We start from the raw sequence: 25,268 nt of genomic DNA on the forward strand, positions 1-25,268 counted from the left end.
AAGCCATCAGTGTAAAAGAGTATGCAGTCTATTGTTTTAGTACACAGCAGTTTACTTCATTTTAAACTTGTACAGTTGGCAGGTAAGAATGGTGACAAATGTAGCACTTCAGTTAGTGCTACTATACTGTTTCTAAGCAATTTCTTTATTATTCCAATTTTGATTCCTATTAACGTTATGTGCATGAAAAAAAATCTAATATTTTCATTTAATATTAACTTTCAGCTGGCCTTTTTTATCCACTTTATATTAGTAGTAGGTAACTTATACACACAGTAACAATAAAAAAAAAATCTAATATTTTCATTTATTAACTTTCAGCTGGCCTATTTTATCCACTTTATTTTAGTAGTAGGTAACTTATACACACAGTAACAATAAAAAAAAAATCTAATATTTTCATTTAATATTAACTTTCAGCTGGCCTATTTTATCCACTTTGTTTTAGTATTAGGTAACTTATACACACAGTAACAATAATAAAAATCATAGTATGACCCCTTTAAATACCAGTTTATTTTACATTTCAAATAATTCCTTGTGGTCTACATAACATGTAATGGTGGTTCTTTGGTCAAAATTTAGCATAGATTATGATTAACAGACCTTCTGACCGTGTCTTCACAATGCGTCGTTTTATGAGCGGTCTTATTTACTTGACTCTTATTATTACTTTGACTGTCTTCTCCTCCTCAGCCATGTTGTAGTTTTAGCGCTTCCATTTCGAATTTACTGACGGAGATGAATTCCAACTATACGCTACTTTGTATTAGAAATGACAACAGTGGCGGATGCATGTGCATGTACAAACCAGTCTGCCACACAACAAGAGGATAGACAAAAAAACGGAACTTATTGAATACGTCGGAATACAATGGCGCAGTACACACACACACACGCACACGCACACACACACACACACACACACACACACACACACACACACACACACACACACACACACACACACACACACACACACACACACACACACACACACACACACACACACACACACACACACACACACACACAGTGTGTGTGTGTATATATATTAGGGATGTCCGATAATGGCTTTTTGCCGATATCTGATATTCCGATATTGTCCAACTCTTTATTTACCGATACCGATATCAACCGATATATACAGTCGTGGAATTAACACATTATTATGCTTAATTTGGACAACCAGGTGTGGTGAAGATAAGGTACTTTTAAAAAAAATTAATAAAATAAAATAAGATAAATAAATTTCAAACGTTTTCTTGAATAAAAAAAAAAGTAAAACAATATAAAAACAGTTACATTGATACTAGTAATTAATGAAAATGAGTCAAATTAACTGTTAAAGGTTAGTACTATTAGTGGAGCAGCAGCACGCACAATCATGTGTGCTTACGGACTGTATCCCTTGCAGACTGTATTGATATATATTGATATATAATGTAGGAACCACAATATTAATAACAGAAAGAAACAACCCTTTTGTGTGAATGAGTGTGAATGGGGGAGGGAGGTTTTTTGGGTTGGTGCACTAATTGTAAGTGTATCTTGTAGAGATGCACGGATAGGCAATTATTTCATCTGCAACCGCATCAGAAAGTCGTCAACCATCCGCCATCCGCCATCAACCCGACCTAACATTTGATCAGAACCGCACCCGCCCGCACCCGCCCGTTGTTATATATCTAATATAGACGATGCAAGGCATTAGTGAGGTTATAAAGCTTTTGCCTGTTAAAGAAAGGAGACTGATCCAATGCAGCACAGACATTCGCGTGCCACGCTGTCACGACCCAGACGCACACCAGTGCGCAATCATATGGGAGCCGCGCTGAGCGCACCTCCAAGCGCGTCTCGCTGCCGGCGACGGCTGGGTATGGGCCCGACGCTCCAGCGCCATCCATTTTCAGGGCTAGTTGATTCGGCAGGTGGGTTGTTACACACTCCTTAGCGGGTTCCAACTTCCATGGCCACCGTCCTGCTGTCTATATCAACCAGGGTGAGCCCCACCCCTTTCGTGAGCGCACTGCGCGCGGAGTGACCCCTGTTACGCGCCCCCGGCAACAGGGGTGGCGGGCAGGTAAGCTGCGCGGGCGGAGCGCGCGGAGTGACCCCTGTTACGAGCCCCCGGCCACGGGGGTGGCGGGCAGGTAAGCTGCTTACCTGCTGCGCGTGACGCCGGCCGCGGCGAAGGCGGACGAGGCGGGGTGTCGGTGCGGTGGGCGCGGTGGTGACCCTGGACGTGCGTCGGGCCCTTCTCGCGGATCGCCTCAGCTACGGCTCCCGGTGGGGCCCTCTCGGGGGAAGGGGCCTCGGTCCCGGACCCCGGCGAGGCGTCCCTTCTCCGCTCCGTAAAAGTGTCCATCTCTTTTTTTTTTCTTTCTTCTGTTGTGGCATATGCAGCAGGTGCCTGCTCGTTTTTCGTATGTGGGTAACAACATTTAACTATGTATATATATTTCCGAATTGGTTTAACTGCCACCCGCCTGAATCTATTTAAAATCTAATTTTTTTTTATTTTAACCGCCCGACCCGACCCGCGGATAAAATCAAATTTTTTTTTATTTCATCCGCCCGATCCGCGGGTAATCCGCGGACTCCGCGGTTGTGCCCGCAAACCGCGCATCTCTAGTATCTTGTGTTTTTTATGTTGATTTACTTTAAAAAAAAAAAAAAATAATACAATTAAATAAAATAAAATAAAACACGATACCGATAATTTAAAAAAACGATACCGATAATTACATTTTAACGCATTTATCGCATTTTAACGCATTTATCGGCCAATAATATCAGCAGGCCGATATTATCGGACATTTCTATCTACATACATATATTTATTTATGCTGTGTGTATGTATATATATCAATCAATCAATCAATCTTTATTTATATAGCCCTATATATATATATATATACATACACACAGCATAAATAAATATATGTACACACACACACAAACAGTATATACGCATATATATTTAGAATGTTTTTGTTAACAGGTGTTTAATAAAGATACAAGCAAGCATGTTTAATGCACATAGATTCCTTTAATTTTTTTGGAAGACAAGAATATAAGTCGGTGTATTACCTTATTTTGATGACTCGCATTGGTTGGAATCAGACAGGATTCACAGAAGTGCTGATAAGTTCCACGACTTGAAATTTACATTGTGGAGGGGGGGAAAAGTCCTCTTTCCAACATCACATGAAAGTGTTTGTTTTTTTTAGCTTCTTATTCATCCTGCTTCCATACTCGATGTTACACCCTTTACAAGAAATACATTGGAGGCTAACTCCATAGCTTCCTAGCTTGTATGCACTAGTTTTCCAAGACCCTTATTTTGTGAGCACAGGCAGGATGGAGCAGGACTTTTATTGTGAAGACAGGAACTGTGCGGTCAGTCTTTACAATTTTGACAGCTGGTGTTTGGCGAGAGAGTGTTGAAATACAAATTGTTTCTTGCTTTCCTGCCGGTCGTATTTTTTCAACAGCGATCATCTCAAGACCCCTGGGTGACGTGAATGTCAATCGAGCGACGAAAGTGACGTCATCGTGAAAATTGATGATCGGTACTTTTAAGTAGGGATGCCCGATATTATCGGCCGATAAATGCTTTAAAATGTAGTTTCGGAAATTATCGGTACCGGTTTCAAAAAGTAAAATGTATGACTTTTTAAAACGCCGCCGTGTACACGGACGTAGGGAGAAGTACAGAGCGCCAATAAACCTTAAAGGCACTGCCTTTGCGTGCCGGCCCAATCACATTATCTACGGCTTTTCACACACACAAGTGAATGCAAGTCATACTTGGTCAACAGCCATACAGGTCACACTGAGGGTGGCCGTATAAACAACTTTAACACGGTTACAAATATGCGCCACACTGTGAACCCACACCAAACAAGAATGACAAACACATTTCGGGAGAACATCCACAACCTAACACAACATAAACACAACAGAACAAATACCCAGAACCCCTTGCAGCACTAACTCTTCCGGGACGCTATAATATACACCCCCCGCAACCCCGCCTCCACCAACCCCGCCCACCTCAACCTCCTCATGCTCGCTCAGTTTTGAGGCATGTTAAAAAAAATAATGCACTTTGTGACTTCAATTAAAAATATGGCAGTGCCATGTTGGCATTTTTTCCATAACTTGAGTTGATTTATTTTGGAAAACCTTGTTACATTGTTTAACCAAGGACTGTTTTCACTGCTGGACTCTAGAAAGAGGTTCCGCAGCCTCCACAGCAGAACCTCCAGGTTCTGTAACAGCTTCTTCCCTCAGGCTGTAAGACTCTTGAACGCATCATAATTATCCCCTCAATTCCCTCCAAAATGGATTAACTCGCTGGAATAAAAAAGACAATATAACATGCATCCATAAACGTGGATGCATATGAAAAAGTGCAATATATTTATCTGTACAGAAACCTATTTATTTATTTATATATGCACCGTATTGCTTTTTTATCCTGCACTACCATGAGCTAATGCAACAAAATTTCATTCTTATCTGTACTGTAAAGTTCAAATTTGAATGACAATAAAAAAGAAGTCTAAGTCTAATGCATCCAGCGGAGCATCACAACAAAATTAGGCATAATAATGTGTTAATTCCACGACTGTATATATCGGTATCGGTTGATAACGGAATCGGTAATTAAGAGTTGAACAATATCGGGAAAAAAGCCATTATCGGACATCTCTACTTTTAAGGTCTATTTTTTTTTGATGCCTTGCAAGCGACTGACACACCCTGTGCGATCGACTGGTAGCTCGCGATCAACCTAATAGGCGCCCGAGATCTAAAGTCTAGTCAAGGTGAATTTTGAAATGAGTCGGAACCTCTTCACTCGTCTTAATACTGGCGTATACACTGACCTGATCACCGACCATATAACAACACGCCACGCTGCCTTTTAGGTAACCATCCGCGATTGAGGTAAAGTCAGAATAAATTGTGTGATTAGTCTGCGTATATACAGGTAAAAGCCAGTAAATTAGAATATTTTGAAAAACTTGATTTATTTCAGTAATTCCATAGAGCAGGTCAGCAGCAGGAAGCATGAAGTGCTCTAAAACTTGCTGGTAGACGGCTGCGTTGACCCTGGATCTCAGGAAACAGAGTGGACCGACACCAGCTGGACTGCTGCTGAGTGGTCCAAAGTCATGTTTTCTGACGAAAGCAAATTTTGCATTTCCTTTGGAAATCGAGGTCCCAGAGTCTGGAGGAAGACAGGAGAGGCACAGGATCCACGTTGCCTGAAGTCTAGTGTAAAGTTTCCACCATCAGTGATGGTTTGGGGTGCCATGTCATCTGCTGGTGTCGGTCCACTCTGTTTCCTGAGATCCAGGGTCAACGCAGTCGTCTACCAGCAAGTTTTAGAGCACTTCATGCTTCCTGCTGCTGACCTGCTCTATGGAGATGGAGATTTCAAGTTCCAACAGGACTTGGCGCCTGCACACAGCGCAAAATCTACCCGTGCCTGGTTTACGGACCATGGTATTTCTGTTCTAAATTGGCCCGCCAACTCCCCTGACCTTAGCCCCATAGAAAATCTGTGGGGTATTGTGAAAAGGAAGATGCAGAATGCCAGACCCAAAAACGCAGAAGAGTTGAAGGCCACTATCAGAGCAACCTGGGATCTCATAACACCTGAGCAGTGCCAGAAACTCATCGACTCCATGCCACGCCGCATTAACGCAGTAATTGAGGCAAAAGGAGCTCCAACCAAGTATTGAGTATTGTACATGCTCATATTTTTCATTTTCATACTTTTCAGTTGGCCAACATTTCTAAAAATCCCTTTTTTGTATTAGCCTTAAGTAATATTCTAATTTTGTGACACACGGAATTTTGGATTTTCATTTGTTGCCACTTCAAATCATCAAAATTAAATGAAATAAACATTTGAATGCATCAGTCTGTGTGCAATGAATAAATATAATGTACAAGTTACACCTTTTGAATGCAATTACTGAAATAAATCAAGTTTTTCAAAATATTCTAATTTACTGGCTTTTACCTGTACAGTACATGTTTAAAATTATAATATTTTGTGATTAATCACATGTGCCAACTCATTCTTTTTGACAGCTTTAGAGATAATACAAGCAGAAGTGGTTCAATAGGTTTTCTGTGTCACCGACCTGTCCAGTTGAGCGGCCTCGGCCCTGGCCCCTCCCACGGCCGGTGAGCCTCTCCTCCTCAGAGGTGGGGCAGCGCTGTAGGTGGATGTCCAGCACAGCCTGGTTTATAAACGCAGACGAGCAGTGAGGGCAGTTGACCGGCTCCTTGTCTGCAACGAGAGAGGAATAATGTGTTTGTTTTTAAGTGCTTGCCATCATATACCGTTGCTGTAACCAGTTTTGTCTAAAAAAATAAATAAACAAGCACACATATGTTTCTTCTTTTTTTTAAATGCATTCTAACTCGTAAATAAATGCGAACCAAAGTCCACTTACAATGGAGCCTATGGGACTCTCTCTATTCTGCCTATAAAGCGCATAAACAAACACCATAACACTTTTATCAAGGTTTTATATACACGCAGTAAATACACATGTAATGAAGTAACAGGCACATTCATATCAACAGGTAATATTTTTGTATTATGCTCATTTTTAGCATACAAAGACACATTAATTAAATAGACACATCACAACGTTCACTTTTTCCTTCAACAACAACACTGACCACAACTCATGCAAACATGAGAGCCAACAAACTTAACAAAACATCACTGAATGTACAATGTCTGCTCCCACTTGGAAGCGACTGTTGGGATGTTGATATCTTCTTGTTTACATTAAGAATGACTCATAATTCTCGCAGAGGGTTAAAAAAAAAAAAACAGGTGGGTGCAAACCAGTGTTTTTCTCGCCATCTCCGGGTCAAAATTGGCTGCCAAGGTTTACCAACTTCAGTTTGTCAACATAATTTTACTATCAACGTGAGAGGCGTGATTTATATGACCTAGAATAAACTTTCTCCATTTTATGTCAGCAGCATAAGGAAGTTGCCTCTCTCTGATTAATGTTCCGCTAAGTGCAAGTCCTCAACGTTAGCGCTTATATTAACAATATCGCTATCCATCCATCTTCTTCCGCTTATCCGAGGTCGGGTCGCGGGGGCAGCAGCCTAAGCAGGGAAGCCCAGACTTCCCTCTCCCCAGCCACTTCGTCCAGCTCTTCCTGTGGGACCCCGAGGCGGTCCCAGGCCAGCCGGGAGACATAGTCTTCCCAACGTGTCCTGGGTCTTCCCCGCGGCCTCCTACCGGTCGGACGTGCCCTAAACACCTCCCTAGGGAGGTGTTCGGGTGGCATCCTGACCAGATGCCCGAACCACCTCATCTGGCTCCTCTCCATGTGGAGGAGCAGCGGCTTTACTTTGAGCTCCTCCCGAATGGCAGAGCTTCTCACCCTATCTCTAAGGGAGAGCCCCGCCACCCGGCGGAGGAAACTCATTTCGGCCGCTTGTACCCGTGATCTTGTCCTTTCGGTCATAACCCAAAGCTCATGACCATAGGTGAGGATGGGAACGTAGATCAACCGGTAAATTGAGAGCTTTGCCTTCCGGCTCAGCTCCTTCTTCACCACAACGGATCGATACAGCGTCCGCAATACTGAAGACGCCGCACCGATCCGCCTGTCGATCTCACGATCCACTCTTCCCTCACTCGTGAACAAGACTCCGAGGTACTTGAACTCCTCCACTTGGGGCAAGATCTCCTCCCCAACCCGGAGATGGCACTCCACCCTTTTCCGAGCGAGAACCATGGACTCGGACTTGGAGGTGCTGATTCTCATCCCAGTCGCTTCACACTCAGCTGCGAACCGATCCAGTGAGAGCTGAAGATCCTGGCCAGATGAAGCCATCAGGACCACATCATCTGCAAATAGCAGAGACCTAATCCTGCAGCCACCAAACCAGATCCCCTCAACGCCTTGACTGCGCCTAGGAATTCTGTCCATAAAAGTTATGAACAGAATCGGTGACAAAGGGCAGCCTTGGCGGAGTCCAACCCTCACTGGAAACGTGTCCGACTTACTACCGGCAATGCGGACCAAGCTCTGGCACTGATCATACAGGGAGCGGACTGCCACAATCAGACAGTCCGATACCCCGTACTCTCTGAGCACTCCCCACAGGACTTCCCGAGGGACACGGTCGAATGCCTTCTCCAAGTCCACAAAACACATGTAGACTGGTTGGGCAAACTCCCATGCACCCTCAAGAACCCTGCCGAGAGTATAGAGCTGGTCCACAGTTCCACGACCAGGACGAAAACCACACTGTTCCTCCTGAATCCGAGGTTCGACTATCCGGCGTAGCCTCCTCTCCAGTACACCTGAATAGACCTTACCGGGAAGGCTGAGGAGTGTGATCCTCCGATAGTTAGAACACACCCTCCGGTATCCGGTATATCGCTAATACTTGGTTAATATTCCAGTCACGAAATGTAAATGGAGTATTGTTGGCGCTTTTTGGATGGTTATTTATTGGGTTTTATGGTCGGAATAAACGCAATAGACGCAATGATGTAATGGCTCCCATTGGCTTCATTGAATGCGACTTTTATTTACAAGTTAGAATGCATTAAAAATAATGTTCTTGTCTCTCATAAGGATTGTAAATCATAGGCAAAAAAAACAATTTCCCCTTTTAATCTTCAATTGGTTTGTCATGATTTGATTAGGGCTGCAACTAACGATTATTTTGATAATCGATTAATCTGTCAATTATTACAACGATTAATCGAATAATAATCGGATAAAAGAGACAAACTACATTCTATCCTTTCCAGTATTTTTTTTTTTTTTTAAATAGCATAGTGGCACCAATGTTCCCTCTAAGGTGCGCGCCTGTGCAATTGCGCACTGCTCAAGCGTCCTCTGCGCACGGCAAATCTATGCCACGCACAAAATCAAATAAAAAAATAAGCGCATAACAATTTTCGACACGACACGGACACGACAGAGAAAACAGTTTTCGTCATCATTGTTCAAATATTGTAACGTCTGTCGAGACGCTTTGAGGACATGAATTCCATCCATCACTTTACTGAGCAAAACTCTTTATTGTCGGCCATAAACACATCACCAAAACATTAGTAAAATAAATTATATCTAGCAAAACTGGTCATTTTCTGCAGTACAAACCAGACCAAAAGCAACTTTGTTATATCAACAGCAGCCGCTCGCTCTTTCTCACTTGCGCCAACACATGCACATATGGCACTTAGCCAGTGATGCGTTTACAGCCACACAAAAAGTCGAACAACTCCAACACCACACATAAAGTGTCATTCCAGGTCGTTACACTATGATTTACCAAACAAATGTGTGCTTAGTCTAGTGTCATTTATTAGGAATCTTAATTTATAAATATTAATCATGAAATGCTGTTAGTACTTTAAAAAAATACTAATAAAAATATATTTTTTACAAACAGGAAGTTGCAGGAATGTACACATGATCCCCTGCTTACATCTCATTGTGCAACATGTGAATGTTTTAATGGGCACTAAATGCAATGTCTGAAAGGGGTACAAATTATTTCCAAAGCAGGACCTCCACCCAGACAAACAAAACAAGTACACAGTTCATGAAAAACAATAGTTTTTGTTATTGTCATTGTAAGTGGGCCTAAACACTTATTAGAATATAACCTCATGGAAATGACTGCTGTCATTTGATTATAATAATAAGAGAATGTTGTCTGTCTATCTGTGTTGGCCCTGCGATGAGGTAGGGACTTGTCCAGTGTGTACCCCGCCTTCTGCCCGAATGCAGCTGAAATAGGCTCCAGCACCCCCCGCGACATCGAAAGGGACAAGCGGTAGAAAATGGATGGATGGATGGAGATTGAACTTGTTATTTAGTCAGGTTTGGGACAGGTGTGCTGTTGGTGTAGCCACAGTGTGCACGTGTGATGTTGCTCACATGGGCTCCACTGAATGCTCAGGGAGTTTTTGCGTTTGCTCACACACATGAAAAATTAGAGGGAACATTGGCTGGCATACTTGCCAACCCTGCTTAATTTTCCGGGAGACTCCCCAAATTCAGCGCCTCTCCCGAAAACCTCCCGGGACAAATATTCTCCCGAAAATCTCCCGATTTTCAGCCGGAGCTGGAGGCTACGCCCCTCCAGATCCGTGCGGACCTGAGTGAGGACAGCCTGTTTTCACGTCCGCTTTCCCACAATATAAACAGCGTGCCTGCCCAATCACGTTATAACATCTACGGCTTTTAGAGAGTGCACAACTGCGCACACAACAAGGAGACGAAGCAGAAGAACGAGGAAGATACAGCCGTGGCGATGCATACGACGAGTAAGATGAAGAAATACGCTTGTAAGTTCCAAAACGAATGGAAACAAGAATTTCAGTTTATCCAGGACAGTTCGAAGGGGAAGGGGTATGCTGCCTGTAAATTTTGTAGAACAGACTTCTCCATTGAACACGGTGGCCGAAGGGATATACTCAGTCATGAACGGTCAGCGAAGCACAAAGCGGGGCAACGCAGCACTGCGCACCGGTCCCAGCCCAGTTTTATGGGCCACCTCGCTAAATGGAGACCCGATGGTGTAACAAAGATGGCTATGCTGATAGCTGGAAGCAACATCCCGTTCTCATTTGCGGATGTCTACATATATATATATATATATATATATATATATTAGATGCGCGGATAGGCAATTATTTCATCCACAACCGCATCACAAAAGTCGTCAACCATCCGCCATCCACCCGAACTAACATTTAATCAAAACCGCACCCGCCCGCACCCGCCCGTTGTTATATATCTAATATAGACGATGCAAGGCATTAGTGAGGTTATAAAGCTTTTGCCTGTTAAAGAAAGGAGACTGATCCAATGCAGCAGAGACATTCAATGCGTGCCACGCTGTCACGGCCCAGACGCACACCAGTGCGCAATCATCTGGGAGCCGCGCTGAGCGCACCTCCAAGCGCGCTCGCGCCACTCAAACTGCTGCAGGCAGCTGCGTTCTATCTTGTTTTAACATCCTGTGGCACTCTTCTGGGATCACGGCGGACGAAACTGCTCATGCTCAGGGTGTTTGTGGACGTTCGGGGTTTTGCACAAATGTGATGCACCATGCTAGATGTCCCGGTTTTGTGACTGTCGTAGACATAAACAGCGTCGCAGCTCTTGCAAATCACGTAGCCAGCATTACTATCATCCTGATTTACAACCTCATAAAAACGAGTCCACGCTGAACTTTTCTGGCCTTTTTTTCCCATGGTCTTTAGTATTCCCTTTTTTAGTTTGTCGCGTACCACGCTTGCTGCCGGCTTTGCCATCTCTTTTTTTTTTCTTCTGTTGTGGCATATGCTGCAGGTGCCTGCTCGTTTTTCGTATGTGGGTAACAACATTTAACTATGTATATATATTTCCGAATTGGTTTAACTGCCACCCGCCTGAATCTATTTAAAATCTAATTTTTTTTTATTTCAACCGCCCGACCCGACCCGCGGATAAAATCTTTTTTTTTTTTATTTCAACCGCCCGACCCGCGGATAATCCGCGGTTGTGTCCGCAAACCGCGCATCTCTAATATATATATATACAGAGGTGGGTAGTAACGCGCTACATTTACTCCGTTACATCTACTTGAGTAACTTTTGGGATAAATTGTACTTCTAAGAGTAGTTTTAATGCAACATACTTTTACTTTTACTTGAGTATATTTATAGAGAAGAAACGCTACTTTTACTCCGCTACTTTTATCTACATTCAGCTCGCTACTAATTTTTATCGATCTGTTAATGCACGCTTTGTTTGTTTTGGTCTGTCAGACAGACCTTCAAAGTGCCTGCGTTTCAACAAATACAGTCACTGGTGACGTTCACTCCGTTCCACCAATCAGATGCAGTCACTGGTGACGTTGGACCAATCAAACAGAGCCAGGTGGTCACATGACCTGACTTAAACAAGTTGAAAAACTTATTGGGGTGTTACCATTTAGTGGTCAATTGTACGGAATATGTACTGTACTGTGCAAACTACTAATACAAGTTCCAATCAATCAATCAAAAGTGTTTAGGAAAAAAGACCATTTTTTATTTCAACCGTCAAAAGCCTAAAGACTGACTGCACAGTTCCTGTCTTCACAATAAAAGTGCCGCTCCATCGTGCCTGCGCTTTCAAAATAAGAGTCTCCGAAAGCCTGCGCAAACAAGCTAGCAAGCTACGGAGTTTGCCGCCAATGTATTTCTTGTAAAGTGTATAAAAACGAATATGTAAGCTGGACATATAAGATGCCAAAAACCAACCACTTTCATGTGGTATTAGACAGAAAGGAGGAACTTTTTTTCTCCTCCATTTGAAAACGTGGACGTTTGTCATCACTACTGTCTGATTACAATCAATGCAAGTCATCAGAATCAGGTAATACACCAACTTATATTCTTGTCTTCATGAAAGAAAGGAATCTATATGTGTTAAACATGCATGTATATTCATTAAAACACTATTAACATGTAAACAAAAACGGCAAAAAAAATAAATATAAATTATATACTGTATATATATCAATGTATGTATATATATATATATATATATATATATATATATATATATATGATATGTGTGTGTATGTTACTCATCAGTTACTCAGTACTTGAGTAGTTTTTTTACAACATACTTTTTACTTTTACTCAAGTAAATATTTGGGTGACTACTCCTTACTTTTACTTGAGTAATAAATCTCTAAAGTAACAGTACTCTTACTTGAGTACAATTTCTGGCTACTCTACCCACCTCTGTATATATACATGAAATACTTGGGGAATTCTAGCTGTAAATATACTCCTCCCCTCATAACGACGCCCCATCCCCACCTCCCGAAATCGGAGGTCTCAAGGTTGGCAAGTATGTTGACTGGCACCAAGTTCTTTCAACATGCCAAATAAAACAAGGAAAATGTTACAAAAATGTTTGGGTTTTTTTATAAATCAAATAAAATCAACTTTATCTATAAAGCGCATTTAAAAATGTACCACAGGGGTAGCCAAAGTGCTGTACAATGGGCAGGTTAAAAGATAACGCAAGAGAAACGAGGAAGCACAACACAACACAAACAGAGCACGATAATAGGAGAGATATGTTGGAGCTAGGTTGTTTAGACATTTAAAAACAAATAGTAGGAGTTTAAAATGGATTCGGTAACGCACAGGGAGCCAGTAAAGGGACGCTAGTATAGGGCTAATGTGCTCACGCCTGTGGGTCTGTGTTAACAGCTGCAGGCAGGCGAGGGAGGCCTGGCTAATAAACATCTCCTCGTTAACAAAATATTAAAAACACACAAAGACGGACACAACAGATCAATGTACCCGGACTATGCACTTAAAAAGTTACGTACTGTGAGTTCTTCTCTTCATCCATGGCTGCAACAAACTATCGTATTCGTCCGCCATGTTTCGAATGTTTCCAGCAGAGGCGACGGCGTAGTCACGTGAGCTGTACATGACACATCATTGGCTGGCTTACCCCCACCTCTTGAAACGTAGCGCTGTTTTGTACTTATTTTGATTATTGTTTCTCAGCTGTTTGTAAACGTTGCAGTTTATAAATAAAGGTTTATTAAAAAAATACAAAAAAAAAAAAAAAAAAACGTAGCCTCAGCGCATGCGCATAGCATAGCTACAACGAATCGATGACTAAATTAATCGCCAACTATTTTTATAATTGATTTTAATCGCCCTTTGTCACCAATTCTGTTCATAACTTTTATGGACAGAATTTCTAGGCGCAGTCATGGCGTTGAGGGGATCTGGTTTGGTGGCTGCAGGATTAGGTCTCTGCTTTTTGCAGATGATGTGGTCCTGATGGCTTCATCTGTCCAGGATCTTCAGCTCTCACTGGATCGGTTCGCAGCTGAGTGTGAAGCGACTGGGATGAGAATCAGCACCTCCAAGTCCGAGTCCATGGTTCTCGCCCGGAAAAGGGTGGAGTGCCATCTCCGGGTTGGGGAGGAGATCTTGCCCCAAGTGGAGGAGTTCAAGTACCTCGGAGTCTTGTTCACGAGTGGGGGAAGAGTGGATGGTGAGATCGACAGGCGGATCGGTGCGGCGTCTTCAGTAATGCGGACGCTGTATCGATCCGTTGTGGTGAAGAAGGAGCTGAGCCGGAAGGCAAAGCTCTCAATTTACCGGTCGATCTACGTTCCCATCCTCACCTATGGTCATGAGCTTTGGGTTATGACCGAAAGGACAAGATCACGGGTACAAGCGGCCGAAATGAGTTTCCTCCGCCGGGTGGCGGGGCTCTCCCTTAGAGATAGGGTGAGAAGCTCTGCCATCCGGGAGGAGCTCAAAGTAAAGCCGCTGCTCCTCCACATCGAGAGGAGCCAGATGAGGTGGTTCGGGCATCTGGTCAGGATGCCACCCGAGCGCCTCCCTAGGGAGGTGTTTAGGGCACGTCCGACCGGTAGGAGGCCGCGGGGAAGACCCAGGACATGTTGGGAAGACTATGTCTCCCGGCTGGCCTGGGAACGCCTCGGGGTCCCACAGGAAGAGCTGGACGAAGTGGCTGGGGAGAGGGAAGTCTGGGCTTCCCTGCTTAGGCTGCTGCACCCGCGACCCGACCTCGGATAAGCGGAAGAAGATGGATGGATGGATGGATGGATGGATTTTAATCGATTAGTTGTTGCAGCCCTATATTTGATGAACACTAACTTGAATCAAATTGACTATGTAAATGCAAGACATGAGTGATACTGAACGACCGAGCTCAAGTGATCAAAGTCCTGCTTAAAGTCATTAAAGCTTGTTATTTGACTCCATCTTCCGAGCTGCAGCATTCATCTTAACTTTCACCAGGCGTACACATTTCGATTTAATAAGTAATGCTAGCGTCATTAGAGTCTCCGGCGAATTGGATTTGGGAAAGAAAAGGTCGCTCACGCTGGCTCATCGACACTTTGCCGCTTCATTAGCTTTGAAATGAGAAAAAGTGGGAGTTTACGATGTGCGGCACAAAAAAACAAATTTAGACAGAATAATTTGTCACTGGGATCCACTCAACACATTTATCAGTTGCTGAGACAAATACCTGGCAGATGCGATTGAATGAAAATAAACATTAATTGCATACCTGCCAACTTTTGAAATCAGAAAAACCTAGTAGCCAGGGTCCAGGGGCCGCAGGCCCCGGTAGGTCCAGGACAAAGTCCTGGTGGGGGGGTTCAGGTGGGCGAAGCCCCCCGACGCAAAATGATTGATTGCATTCAGACAGGTTAAAATGTTGCTTAAACCATCACTTTTCTATCAGTCACAGTGACTTTTCAAAACAAAAATATTACAGCAAAAATCATATGGCTTGATTGACATGTTTATTCTGTAAGCTAACTTCAATAGTTTGAAATTATTTTGACAGTTAATGCCAGTTATCCTGTCAACCTTTCACAAGACTTCAATTTGTTAATTGAAAGTATAAACACTTTTTACAGTAAACAAATGGTAAAACAGTACTAAACAATTCCATTAAAAAAAATTGGTGTCATTATTAACTTTCTGTCCAAGCTTGTATAATCTACTGCCTTGTTCAATTGTAAAAAATATTCTGTGCCTAAAATTCACATTTCTATCACAATTATCATACTGTAAACATGGTAAGCTAACTTCATTAAAATTAATAGTCCTGTCAATAGCATGGAATTACAATTCAAATGTAGTTTTTTTGTAAGCCTTTCAAAAGAATTCAAAATATGAAAAATTAATTGAAGCCATCAGACACTTGAAAAGTGGCACATCACATCTCTAATGTAATCATTTGAACTTTTCAACAGAAATAGCACTGCAAAAATATTAAGGACATACTTCTGTATTTTGGTAGTTATGCTGTCAACATTTAACAAGATTTCTTCAACTTGGACTTGAAAGCATAAATAGTATAAACACTTTTAACAGTATAACAGTACTAAACAATTCCAATAGATAACATTGGTGTCATTACCTTTTTGTGGCTAAAATCCGAAAAACGTTGAAAGTTTTCCACTTGTATCGCTAGCAACGGCATTAGACTTGTGTTCTTTTGTCCCAACGTGGTCTTTTACATCGCTAATTCCTCCGTGTCCGATCGAAAAACCTTGTCTGCACAAGGTGCAATTTGCGTAGTTTTCACCCTTTTTGGAACGGATAATTATTCCCGGATAGGCTTTTGAATATTCTTCACGGAATGACTGCAGTTTTCTTTTCGGTTTAAGACTCGTTTGCGATTTTTCTCCGGCTGATTCCACGATCGTTCGCTCGTTTGGAAACAATGGCAACTGGTGCCTCGTGCTTGGCAGCGGTGCTATAAATAGCCTCGCGCATGGCATTCGGAATGGCTCGATAGGAAGTTACGGGAAGCAGTGTCGATTGTCATTGTTGTTACGCGATTTCGTGAATAAAACTTTAAAAAAAAAAATTTTTTTTAAATTAATGAAAAACCGTATTTTTTATCACTGCAACCGTAACCCGGAATAGGTTGATGAAAACCGTACTAATTACGGGAAAACCGGAGTAGTTGGCAGGTATGTAATTGTGCTGTAGCAATTTCTGTTTGAGAAATGGTTTCTGACACAAAAGTAATGCTCAGATTCATTTTCTGCATTTCCTATTGATTCCTCCCCATCAATGAATCAGCTCAGGCCACTTGCAGTCCTGGGGGTATTTGGGCAAAGCAAACAGCATCCCCACTGTGGCGACAATCTGTCTGGGAAATCGCTGACACATCAGCATGTACACAGGTCGTCACGCCAACAGCTCGGAATCTGCAAACCATCTGTACTTTCCGACCCAGTAAGGGTGATCCCCGCTGCCCCACCCTCTGGGACCGACCAATTAAACCTTTAATAAGGACAAGCACGCCCTATGGCCCTGGGCTGATCAGTGGATCAATCCCTCCAATCGTCTGCAGACTGCAGCACACGGGCTCTCCAAGCTTTACTAATGAGGGCCCCCACCCTTGTGATTAAGACAAAGTGTCGGCATGATGACCTAATTCATTTACCTCTACCTCCCTCCATTCCACTTGAGAAGCGGATCAATAGAAATTCATTGACCTAATGCATCAGGGGAATAATGCACATATAACATGGATGTTTGGGAATAAACAAGACATGGCATGGCAGTGGTATTTATCGCCGACTCTGCATTAGTCAATAGTAATTCACTGCAAGTCGTACTAATAAGAACATCATAATTGATTGTCTTCCATTAGGACGGCGGAACAGATTTCTCGTTATGTCTCCACAATTGCGCTCATCCCTCATCTTTATTCCCACTGAATTACGCCGGCTGCAGGGAAAAAAGGAAATGACTGCCAATAGACAATAGACACACATGCGAGTTGTACGCAAGAAACGCACAAAGGGAGATTTTACAAGCGACACAAAGCTTCCAACTTGATGCATTGTTCCTGCTGACAATACAAGTGTGTGGGTGAATTGTTCCTGCAGGGTTGGAGCCCCCCCCCCAGTCTGACCTTGATGAGTTAGCGAGTGCAGGTCGAGGTCCTTCCTGCGGCAGAACGCTTCTCCGCATTCTGGGCAGGGGAACGGATGGTTGGTGTGGAGAAGTCTAATATTTGGAGGGGGAAAAAAACAAAACATTGGTATTAGACAAGATTTAACAGCCAATATTTGTCTCAGTATGACCTTAAAATGCACTTTTAAAAAATCTAAACAAATAAGTCAGCAAGGGGCTGGGCTTCTTGTTAAACGAGGGGCATTAGCAGTGTGTCTAATGGCAGTAGATAAAAGAACAGCAATAAACTAAAACAAAGACTGCATTTATCCACTGCTTTACGTTGCACTATACATCAACTCAAGTGGGGAAGGTAGTATTTAAACTGGCCATTTTTGCAGCTTTCCAGGCTAGAATGATATATTTACCACAGATGGACAGGTTGTGTCTGCTGTCTGCTAAACAGACAAGGTTGGCAGGGGGGGGGAAAATCTATATTTCAGAGACAGCTGGCCCCTGAGGCCGCCTTAAGGATGACAATTTGCACTAGGGTCATCTCTACTAACCACCAAATGTTCTGCAATGAGCAGAGGGACAACATGCCTACAGCAACATTACGACACACACACACACACACACACACACACACACACACACACACACACACACACACAATGAGCGATTTTCTTAAAGAGATGAGCCCATAAACAACAATCCGCTGGGTCACTGGTCAACCACGAGTGCCAAGAGGTGACAGGTACTGGCAAGTGTAGTCTCAAGTCGGAGAGGGGAACTTTCTGGTGGCATCTTACCCAGTGATTAATAACCTTGACGCTATGGCCCCAAAAAATTAGTTTTAAACCTGTGGACCGTGAGACGATCTCAAGAGGTTTTTTTTTTTTTAAAGAAAAAACTATTATTTGATTTGTTATCATTTCAAATTGGTTCAATTTTATCACCCCATAGTTTTCTTTTCAGTTTTTAGCTTAGTCTTTTAAAATCTTTTAAGGCCCAAGCTGTTTGTTTACATGCTTTTTTTTATTTCTCTTTGCTATTTGGGCTTATTGGACCCTAATTAGAATAAAAATTAAAAATCATCTTTTGATATGATGTACTTAGTCCATAAGTAACAAACGTGTACTTCATGTTTAGGGACATGCTAATTCGTATTTTTACCCTTTTTTTTCCCCAAATTCCATTGTATGTAATACTCTTCTGACACCACTAGATGGCAGTATAAGTGTCTACATAAGCGGCCATAAAACCCCAATTCAGTAGTGTACACAATTTTGGAAATAAGAGCTAAAAGGTGCTGTCCACGCATGTGGCCACTAAGGCCTTTTTAAATTAACATTTAGTCCTTAGTCCATTTTGTTGCAGTAAATTTGATTTGTATTTACTCTTGTTTGATTCATCCTGACTTGAGCCTTTTTCTTTCCTAAGCTTGATTAGTTCCATGAATTATTAGCCTGTTCGGCATTCTCATTCAATGCGTTTTCTTTATTTCATGACTATTTACATTGTAGATTGTCACTGAAGGCGTCAAAGCTATGAATGAACACATGTGGAGTTATGTACCTAACAAAGAAAAGGTGCAATAACTGAAAACATGTTTTATATTCTAGTTTCTTCAAAATAGCCCCCCTTTGCTCTGATTACTGCTTTGCACTCTTGGCATTCTCTCGATGAGCTTCAAGAGGTAGTCACCTGAATTGGTTTTCACCTCACAGGTGTCATAGTTTTGATGCCTTCAGTGACAATTTACAATGTAAATAGTCATGAAAATAAAGAAAACACATTGAAATGAGAAGGTGTGCCACACCTTTGGCCTGTACTGTGTGTGTGTATATATATATATATATATATATATATATATATATATATATATATATATATATATATATATATATATATATATATATATATATATATACATACACACACACACACACAGGTAAAAGCCAGTAAATTAGAATATTTTGAAAAACTTGATTTATTTCAGTAATTGCATTCAAAAGGTGTAACTTGTACATTATATTTATTCATTGCACACAGACTGATGCATTCAAATGTTTATTTCATTTAATTTTGATGATTTGAAGTGGCAACAAATGAAAATCCAAAATTCCGTGTGTCACAAAATTAGAATATTACTTAAGGCTAATACAAAAAAGGGATTTTTAGAAATGTTGGCCAACTGAAAAGTATGAAAATGAAAAATATGAGCATGTACAATACTCAATACTTGGTTGGAGCTCCTTTTGCCTCAATTACTGCGTTAATGCGGCGTGGCATGGAGTCGATGAGTTTCTGGCACTGCTCAGGTGTTATGAGAGCCCAGGTTGCTCTGATAGTGGCCTTCAACTCTTCTGCGTTTTTGGGTCTGGCATTCTGCATCTTCCTTTTCACAATACCCCACAGATTTTCTATGGGGCTAAGGTCAGGGGAGTTGGCGGGCCAATTTAGAACAGAAATACCATAGTCCGTAAACCAGGCACGGGTAGATTTTGCGCTGTGTGCAGGCGCCAAGTCCTGTTGGAACTTGAAATCTCCATCTCCATAGAGCAGGTCAGCAGCAGGACTAAAACTTGCTGGTAGACGGCTGCGTTGACCCTGGATCTCAGGAAACAGAGTGGACCGACACCAGCAGATGACATGGCACCCCAAACCATCACTGATGGTGGAAACTTTACACTAGACTTCAGGCAACGTGGATCCTGTGCCTCTCCTGTCTTCCTCCAGACTCTGGGACCTCGATTTCCAAAGGAAATGCAAAATTTGCATGGTTGGGTGATGGTTTGGGGTGCCATGTCATCTGCTGGTGTCGGTCCAATCTGTTTCCTGAGATCCAGGGTCAACGCAGCCGTCTACCAGCAAGTTTTAGAGCACTTCATGCTTCCTGCTGCTGACCTGCTCTATGGAGATGGAGATTTCAAGTTCTAACAGGACTTGGCGCCTGCACACAGCGCAAAATCTACCCGTGCCTGGTTTACGGACCATGGTATTTCTGTTCTAAATTGGCCCGCCAACTCCCCTGACCTTAGCCCCATAGAAAATCTGTGGGGTATTGTGAAAAGGAAGATGCAGAATGCCAGACCCAAAAACGCAGAAGAGTTGAAGGCCACTATCAGAGCAACCTGGGCTCTCATAACACCTGAGCAGTGCCAGAAACTCATCGACTCCATGCCACGCCGCATTAACGCAGTAATTGAGGCAAAAGGAGCTCCAACCAAGTATTGAGTATTGTACATGCTCATATTTTTCATTTTCATACTTTTCAGTTGGCCAACATTTCTAAAAATCCCTTTTTTGTATTAGCCTTAAGTAATATTCTAATTTTGTGACACACGGAATTTTGGATTTTCATTTGTTGCCACTTCAAATTATCAAAATTAAATGAAATAAACAGTTGAATGCATCAGTCTGTGTGCAATGAATAAATATAATGTACAAGTTACACCTTTTGAATGCAATTACTGAAATAAATCAAGTTTTTCAAAATATTCTAATTTACTGGCTTTTACCTGTATATATATGTTATTAGAATTAGAAATATTTTATTAATGAATCCCTTCATTTGACAAGGTGTAGGCTTGTTAAACTGTACGTAAATCACATATAGTTATTGAATACAAATCAAATCATTAGTAAAATTATCAATTTTATTGTATATAATTCTTTATTATTTGATTGGGCCCCGGCCTCCTCTGTACTGAAAAGATTGGGCCCCATATGTCAAAAAGGTGAAGAACTCATGGTCGAACCTACCTTTTTAAGCAGCCAATTGGGGTGCATAATGATTACGATAATTTACGGAGCCATAATTTTTAATTTCTAGTGTAAAACTTTTGACTTTATGCTGAAATTTTGAAAGTGCTTTTAGTAGGCCCAAATGGGAACACGCTGTTTTGTGTGTCTGTAGTTTAATCGTAATGAGCAGTGTTTGTCCACGCCTATCTCAGACAGTGTGCGGTGCCAAAAGCACGGTTTACACTTAATCAATTTTTTTCATATACGGTACAGTGTAACTCTGCACTTGTCCAATGTAACAGATGCCATATATTACATACAACAATGTAATATTACGGAGTTTGACAGGCGCACACAAACATTAGCAAAACTAGCATAGCTACAATATGTGAGCTCCAGTGCTATTATTACACTCATAGCCCATTCGAAGAAGAAAAACTAAACGATTAAACTTAAAGCTCCTACGTCTGTGGCTGACTGACAGTAGGCTTTATTTCAGTATGTGCAGAAATGCCTTTTATTTTATCTATTTATTTTTTACAAAGTTTTCGTATTTAGTGTAGTGGGCATGTACTGCACACAGGGATGGCTCATTTAGCTAGGGGCTGGTCAGAGGCGGTCAATAGCACCGCCTCTGTAATCAATAGTAGAGCAAACAAGTGAAGAAGAAAAATCATCACATTTGGTAAACCTGCTTTAGGGACATATAGTATTGTGGGGACACTATTTAAAGGTCAATTTTACATAATACGGGGGATTTAACATGTTTACACACTTTAAATATGGGCTACAGAGGTGACCGAAACATTCCATTGACACAAGTAATTAACAGAAGAATAAATAAAAAAACAGACGGACACGGTGTACATTGTTCTCACGGTCCTGTACCAGGTTGTCTTCATTTACTTGGCCTCTGTCTGTCAATCATATGTCTGAAACTCAAGGACACAAAGATATGGAGGGCACGCCGTGTTTGGAAAGCTTAAAGGTCCTGCTACACGGCTCAGCTGCTACAGCTCCTGGCTAGCAAGAGGACGTTTATCTAAATCCCAGCCCGTGCTGTGCAAGGAAGAGTAAATCAGATGGTGTTTAACTGGGTTACTAAGGCTGAATGTTTTAACTACAGACTATAGGCCTAAAAGGCTGAAAAGAGTGCAGCCAAAAAAGCTGTTTTAAATGCCAATAAAAGCTTAAGATGATAATTGTGGGGAGAAGTTCTTGTTACTTGTGATGATTGAGCTGATCCTCTGTGTTGAAGTGTGAAGGGCAAAGGGGGCAGGAGAAGGGAGCATCTCCTCCGTCGGTGTCCATGTCACACATCTGCAAGCAAGGACACAGTCAAAAGTAAGTACAAATAAATAAATAAGACAGCAATGTCTAAAAACACTTATTAAACACCCATTACTCATCCTTTAATACAAGAGCCACTTATCTATCAAGAGTTACTGCTACTTTACTGAATCGCTTGAGTTAATTTAAAAAATATTAACTGCGGGGTTCCAAGACTGCCAATATTAATTCTCAAGCTTTTACAACCTCTTGCTAAATTGCACACTTAAATGAACATTTGCGTAGACAAAATTAATATTCCATTTGATTGCATTAAAAAGATGACCTTTTGCACCTAATTGGATAAAGTAAACAAGGTTAAAAGCAATGTCCAAGCTGGTCTGCAAATGCTAAATGGTTAACGATAAGACGTATAGTCTGCAAATTTGTGGCGCCACCTATGGGTTTTAGTCAAAATGCTTTGGAAGACATGCTGGGATTTTTCAGACCATGTGCTTGTCAGTCAGTCCCCTTAAAGTATGTACCAAATAGTGTGGCTATTCAACTTAACACTCGAGAACAAGGGTCGCCAGGCTGTCGATCTTTGGGACTTCACCAATAGAAGTTGCCTTGGTGCACGGCCAAGGCCAGGGATCTTGGGCTCAAAAAAGGTTGGTGACCACTAGAGATGCGCGGTTTGCGGGCACAACCGCAGTATCCACGGATCGGGCGGATGAAATTAAAAAAAATTAGATTTTATCCGCGGGTCGGGTCGGGCGGTGGAAATTAAAAAAAAAATAGATTTTAAATAGATTCAGGCGGGTGGCAGTTAAACCAATTGGGAAATATATATACATAGTTAAATGTTGTTACCCACATACGAAAAACGAGCAGGCACCTGCTGCATATGCCACAACAGAAGAAAAAAAAAAAAAAAAGGATGGACACTTTTACGGAGCGGAGAAGGGACGCCTCGCCGGGGTCCGGGACCGAGGCCCCTTCCCCCGAGAGGGGCCCACCGGGAGCCGTAGCTGAGGCGATCCGCGAGAAGGGCCCGACGCACGTCCAGGGTCACCACCGCGCCCACCGCACCGACACCCCGCCTCGTCCGCCTTCGCCGCGGCCGGCGTCACGCGCAGCAGGTAAGCAGCTTACCTGCCCGCCACCCCCGTGGCCGGGGGCTCGTAACAGGGGTCACTCAGCGCGCTCCGCCCGCGCAGCTTACCTGCCCGCCACCCCTGTTGCCGGGGGCTCGTAACAGGGGTCACTCCGCGCGCAGTGCGCTCACGAAAGGGGTGGGGCTCACCCTGGTTGATATAGACAGGACGGTGGCCATGGAAGTTGGAACCCGCTAAGGAGTGTGTAACAACCCACCTGCCGAATCAACTAGCCCTGAAAATGGATGGCGCCCATACCCGGCCGTCGCCGGCAGCGAGACGCGCTTGGAGGTGCGCTCAGCGCGGCTCCCATATGATTGCGCACTGGTGTGCGCCTGGGTCGTGACAGCGTGGCACGCGAATGTCTGTGCTGCATTGGATCAGTCTCCTTTCTTTAACAGGCAAAAGCTTTATAACCTCACTAATGCCTTGCATCGTCTATATTAGATATATAACAACGGGCGGGTGCGGTTCTGATCAAATGTTACATCGGGTGGATGGCGGATGGTTGACGACTTTCTGATGCGGTCGGTTGCGGATGAAATAATTGCCTATCCGCGCATCTCTAGTGACCACTGCTCTAAAATGTCGTGTATGTTTAGTACAGCGTATTGATCTTTGTAAGAACTTACCAGCCAATCCAACATGTGGGGTAAAATTTGGGGGTTTAAAAATATTTTTTCTGAAAAAACACAGAAGTGGTGCACCAAGTTTTTGTGTGCAGGGGGTTCAAGAGTAGCTTACAGACATACAGTACATACAAGTTATGTGGAAAAATAGGACACCCCTTAGGCGTAATTTGAAATAAACAACAAGACCTTTATAGTAATATTTAGTGTCTGTACTGTACATGAGGTCGTTTATGAATGGTACCGGTTTGCGTCCGCGCTTGCGGCGAGGCTGCTCCGACGTGTGAATGAGTTGGTGCCTCTTCAGGGTTGCCGCCTGAGCAAAGTTTTTGCCGCACACGTCGCAGCAGAAGGGCTTGTTTCCAAAGTGGTTCATGGTGTGACGCAGCAGGCTCTGCGAGTTGCTCAAGGACTTTGAGCACACCTGCACAACAACGAGAAAGACGCAACGTCACTATTGTTTGAGGCGGCGAGGATTAAATTGTGGGAGCCGGACTCCAATTGACACCTTGCAAGTGAAGAGCTTTTCTCCCGTGTGACTGTAGACGTGTGTGCGCAGGAAGACACGTCGGGTGAAGGTCTTGCCACAGTATGGGCACACATGGGGCAGAGCTGTGCGGGACCAGTCCTGCAACAACTTTGCTGGTGGAGGGAGGTTTGCGGTGTCTGGGGCTGTTAATGTTACACTCTCTGTCTCCTCCTTTGAGCCTGAGTCCTTGTTTCCTGAAGACAGAAAAACATTGAAATTCCTGCAACGTGTTCATACAATTGCATACCTGCCAACTTTTGAAATCAGAAAAACCTAGTAGCCAGGGTCCAGGGGCCGCAGGCCCCGGTAGGTCCAGGACAAAGTCCTGGTGGGGGGTTCCTTCGCCCCCCGACGCAAAATGATTATTAGCATTCAGACAGGTTAAAATGTTGCTAAAATCATCACTTTTCTATCAGTCACAGTGACTTTTCAAAACAAAAATATTA

General features: G+C 42.8%; 1 protein-coding gene across 3 annotated transcripts in view; it reads right to left on the reverse strand.

Moving 5' to 3' along the window:
- Positions 1–25,268, reverse strand: part of znf574 (zinc finger protein 574) — an 81,084-nt gene that overhangs the window by 9,694 nt on the left and 46,122 nt on the right. For all 3 annotated transcript variants that reach the window (XM_061947358.1, XM_061947351.1, XM_061947343.1), the window contains 5 exons: positions 24,802–25,016; positions 24,538–24,717; positions 22,464–22,558; positions 17,508–17,602; positions 6,165–6,313 (listed from right to left, as the gene is read on the reverse strand). In XM_061947358.1, coding sequence (XP_061803342.1) covers positions 6,165–6,313; positions 17,508–17,602; positions 22,464–22,558; positions 24,538–24,717; positions 24,802–25,016 — 734 coding nt within the window. The remainder of the gene's footprint in view (positions 1–6,164; positions 6,314–17,507; positions 17,603–22,463; positions 22,559–24,537; positions 24,718–24,801; positions 25,017–25,268) is intronic.

Source organism: Nerophis lumbriciformis, linkage group LG04 (assembly GCF_033978685.3).
Source record: "Nerophis lumbriciformis linkage group LG04, RoL_Nlum_v2.1, whole genome shotgun sequence".
NCBI classification, from domain to species: Eukaryota; Metazoa; Chordata; class Actinopteri; order Syngnathiformes; family Syngnathidae; genus Nerophis; species Nerophis lumbriciformis.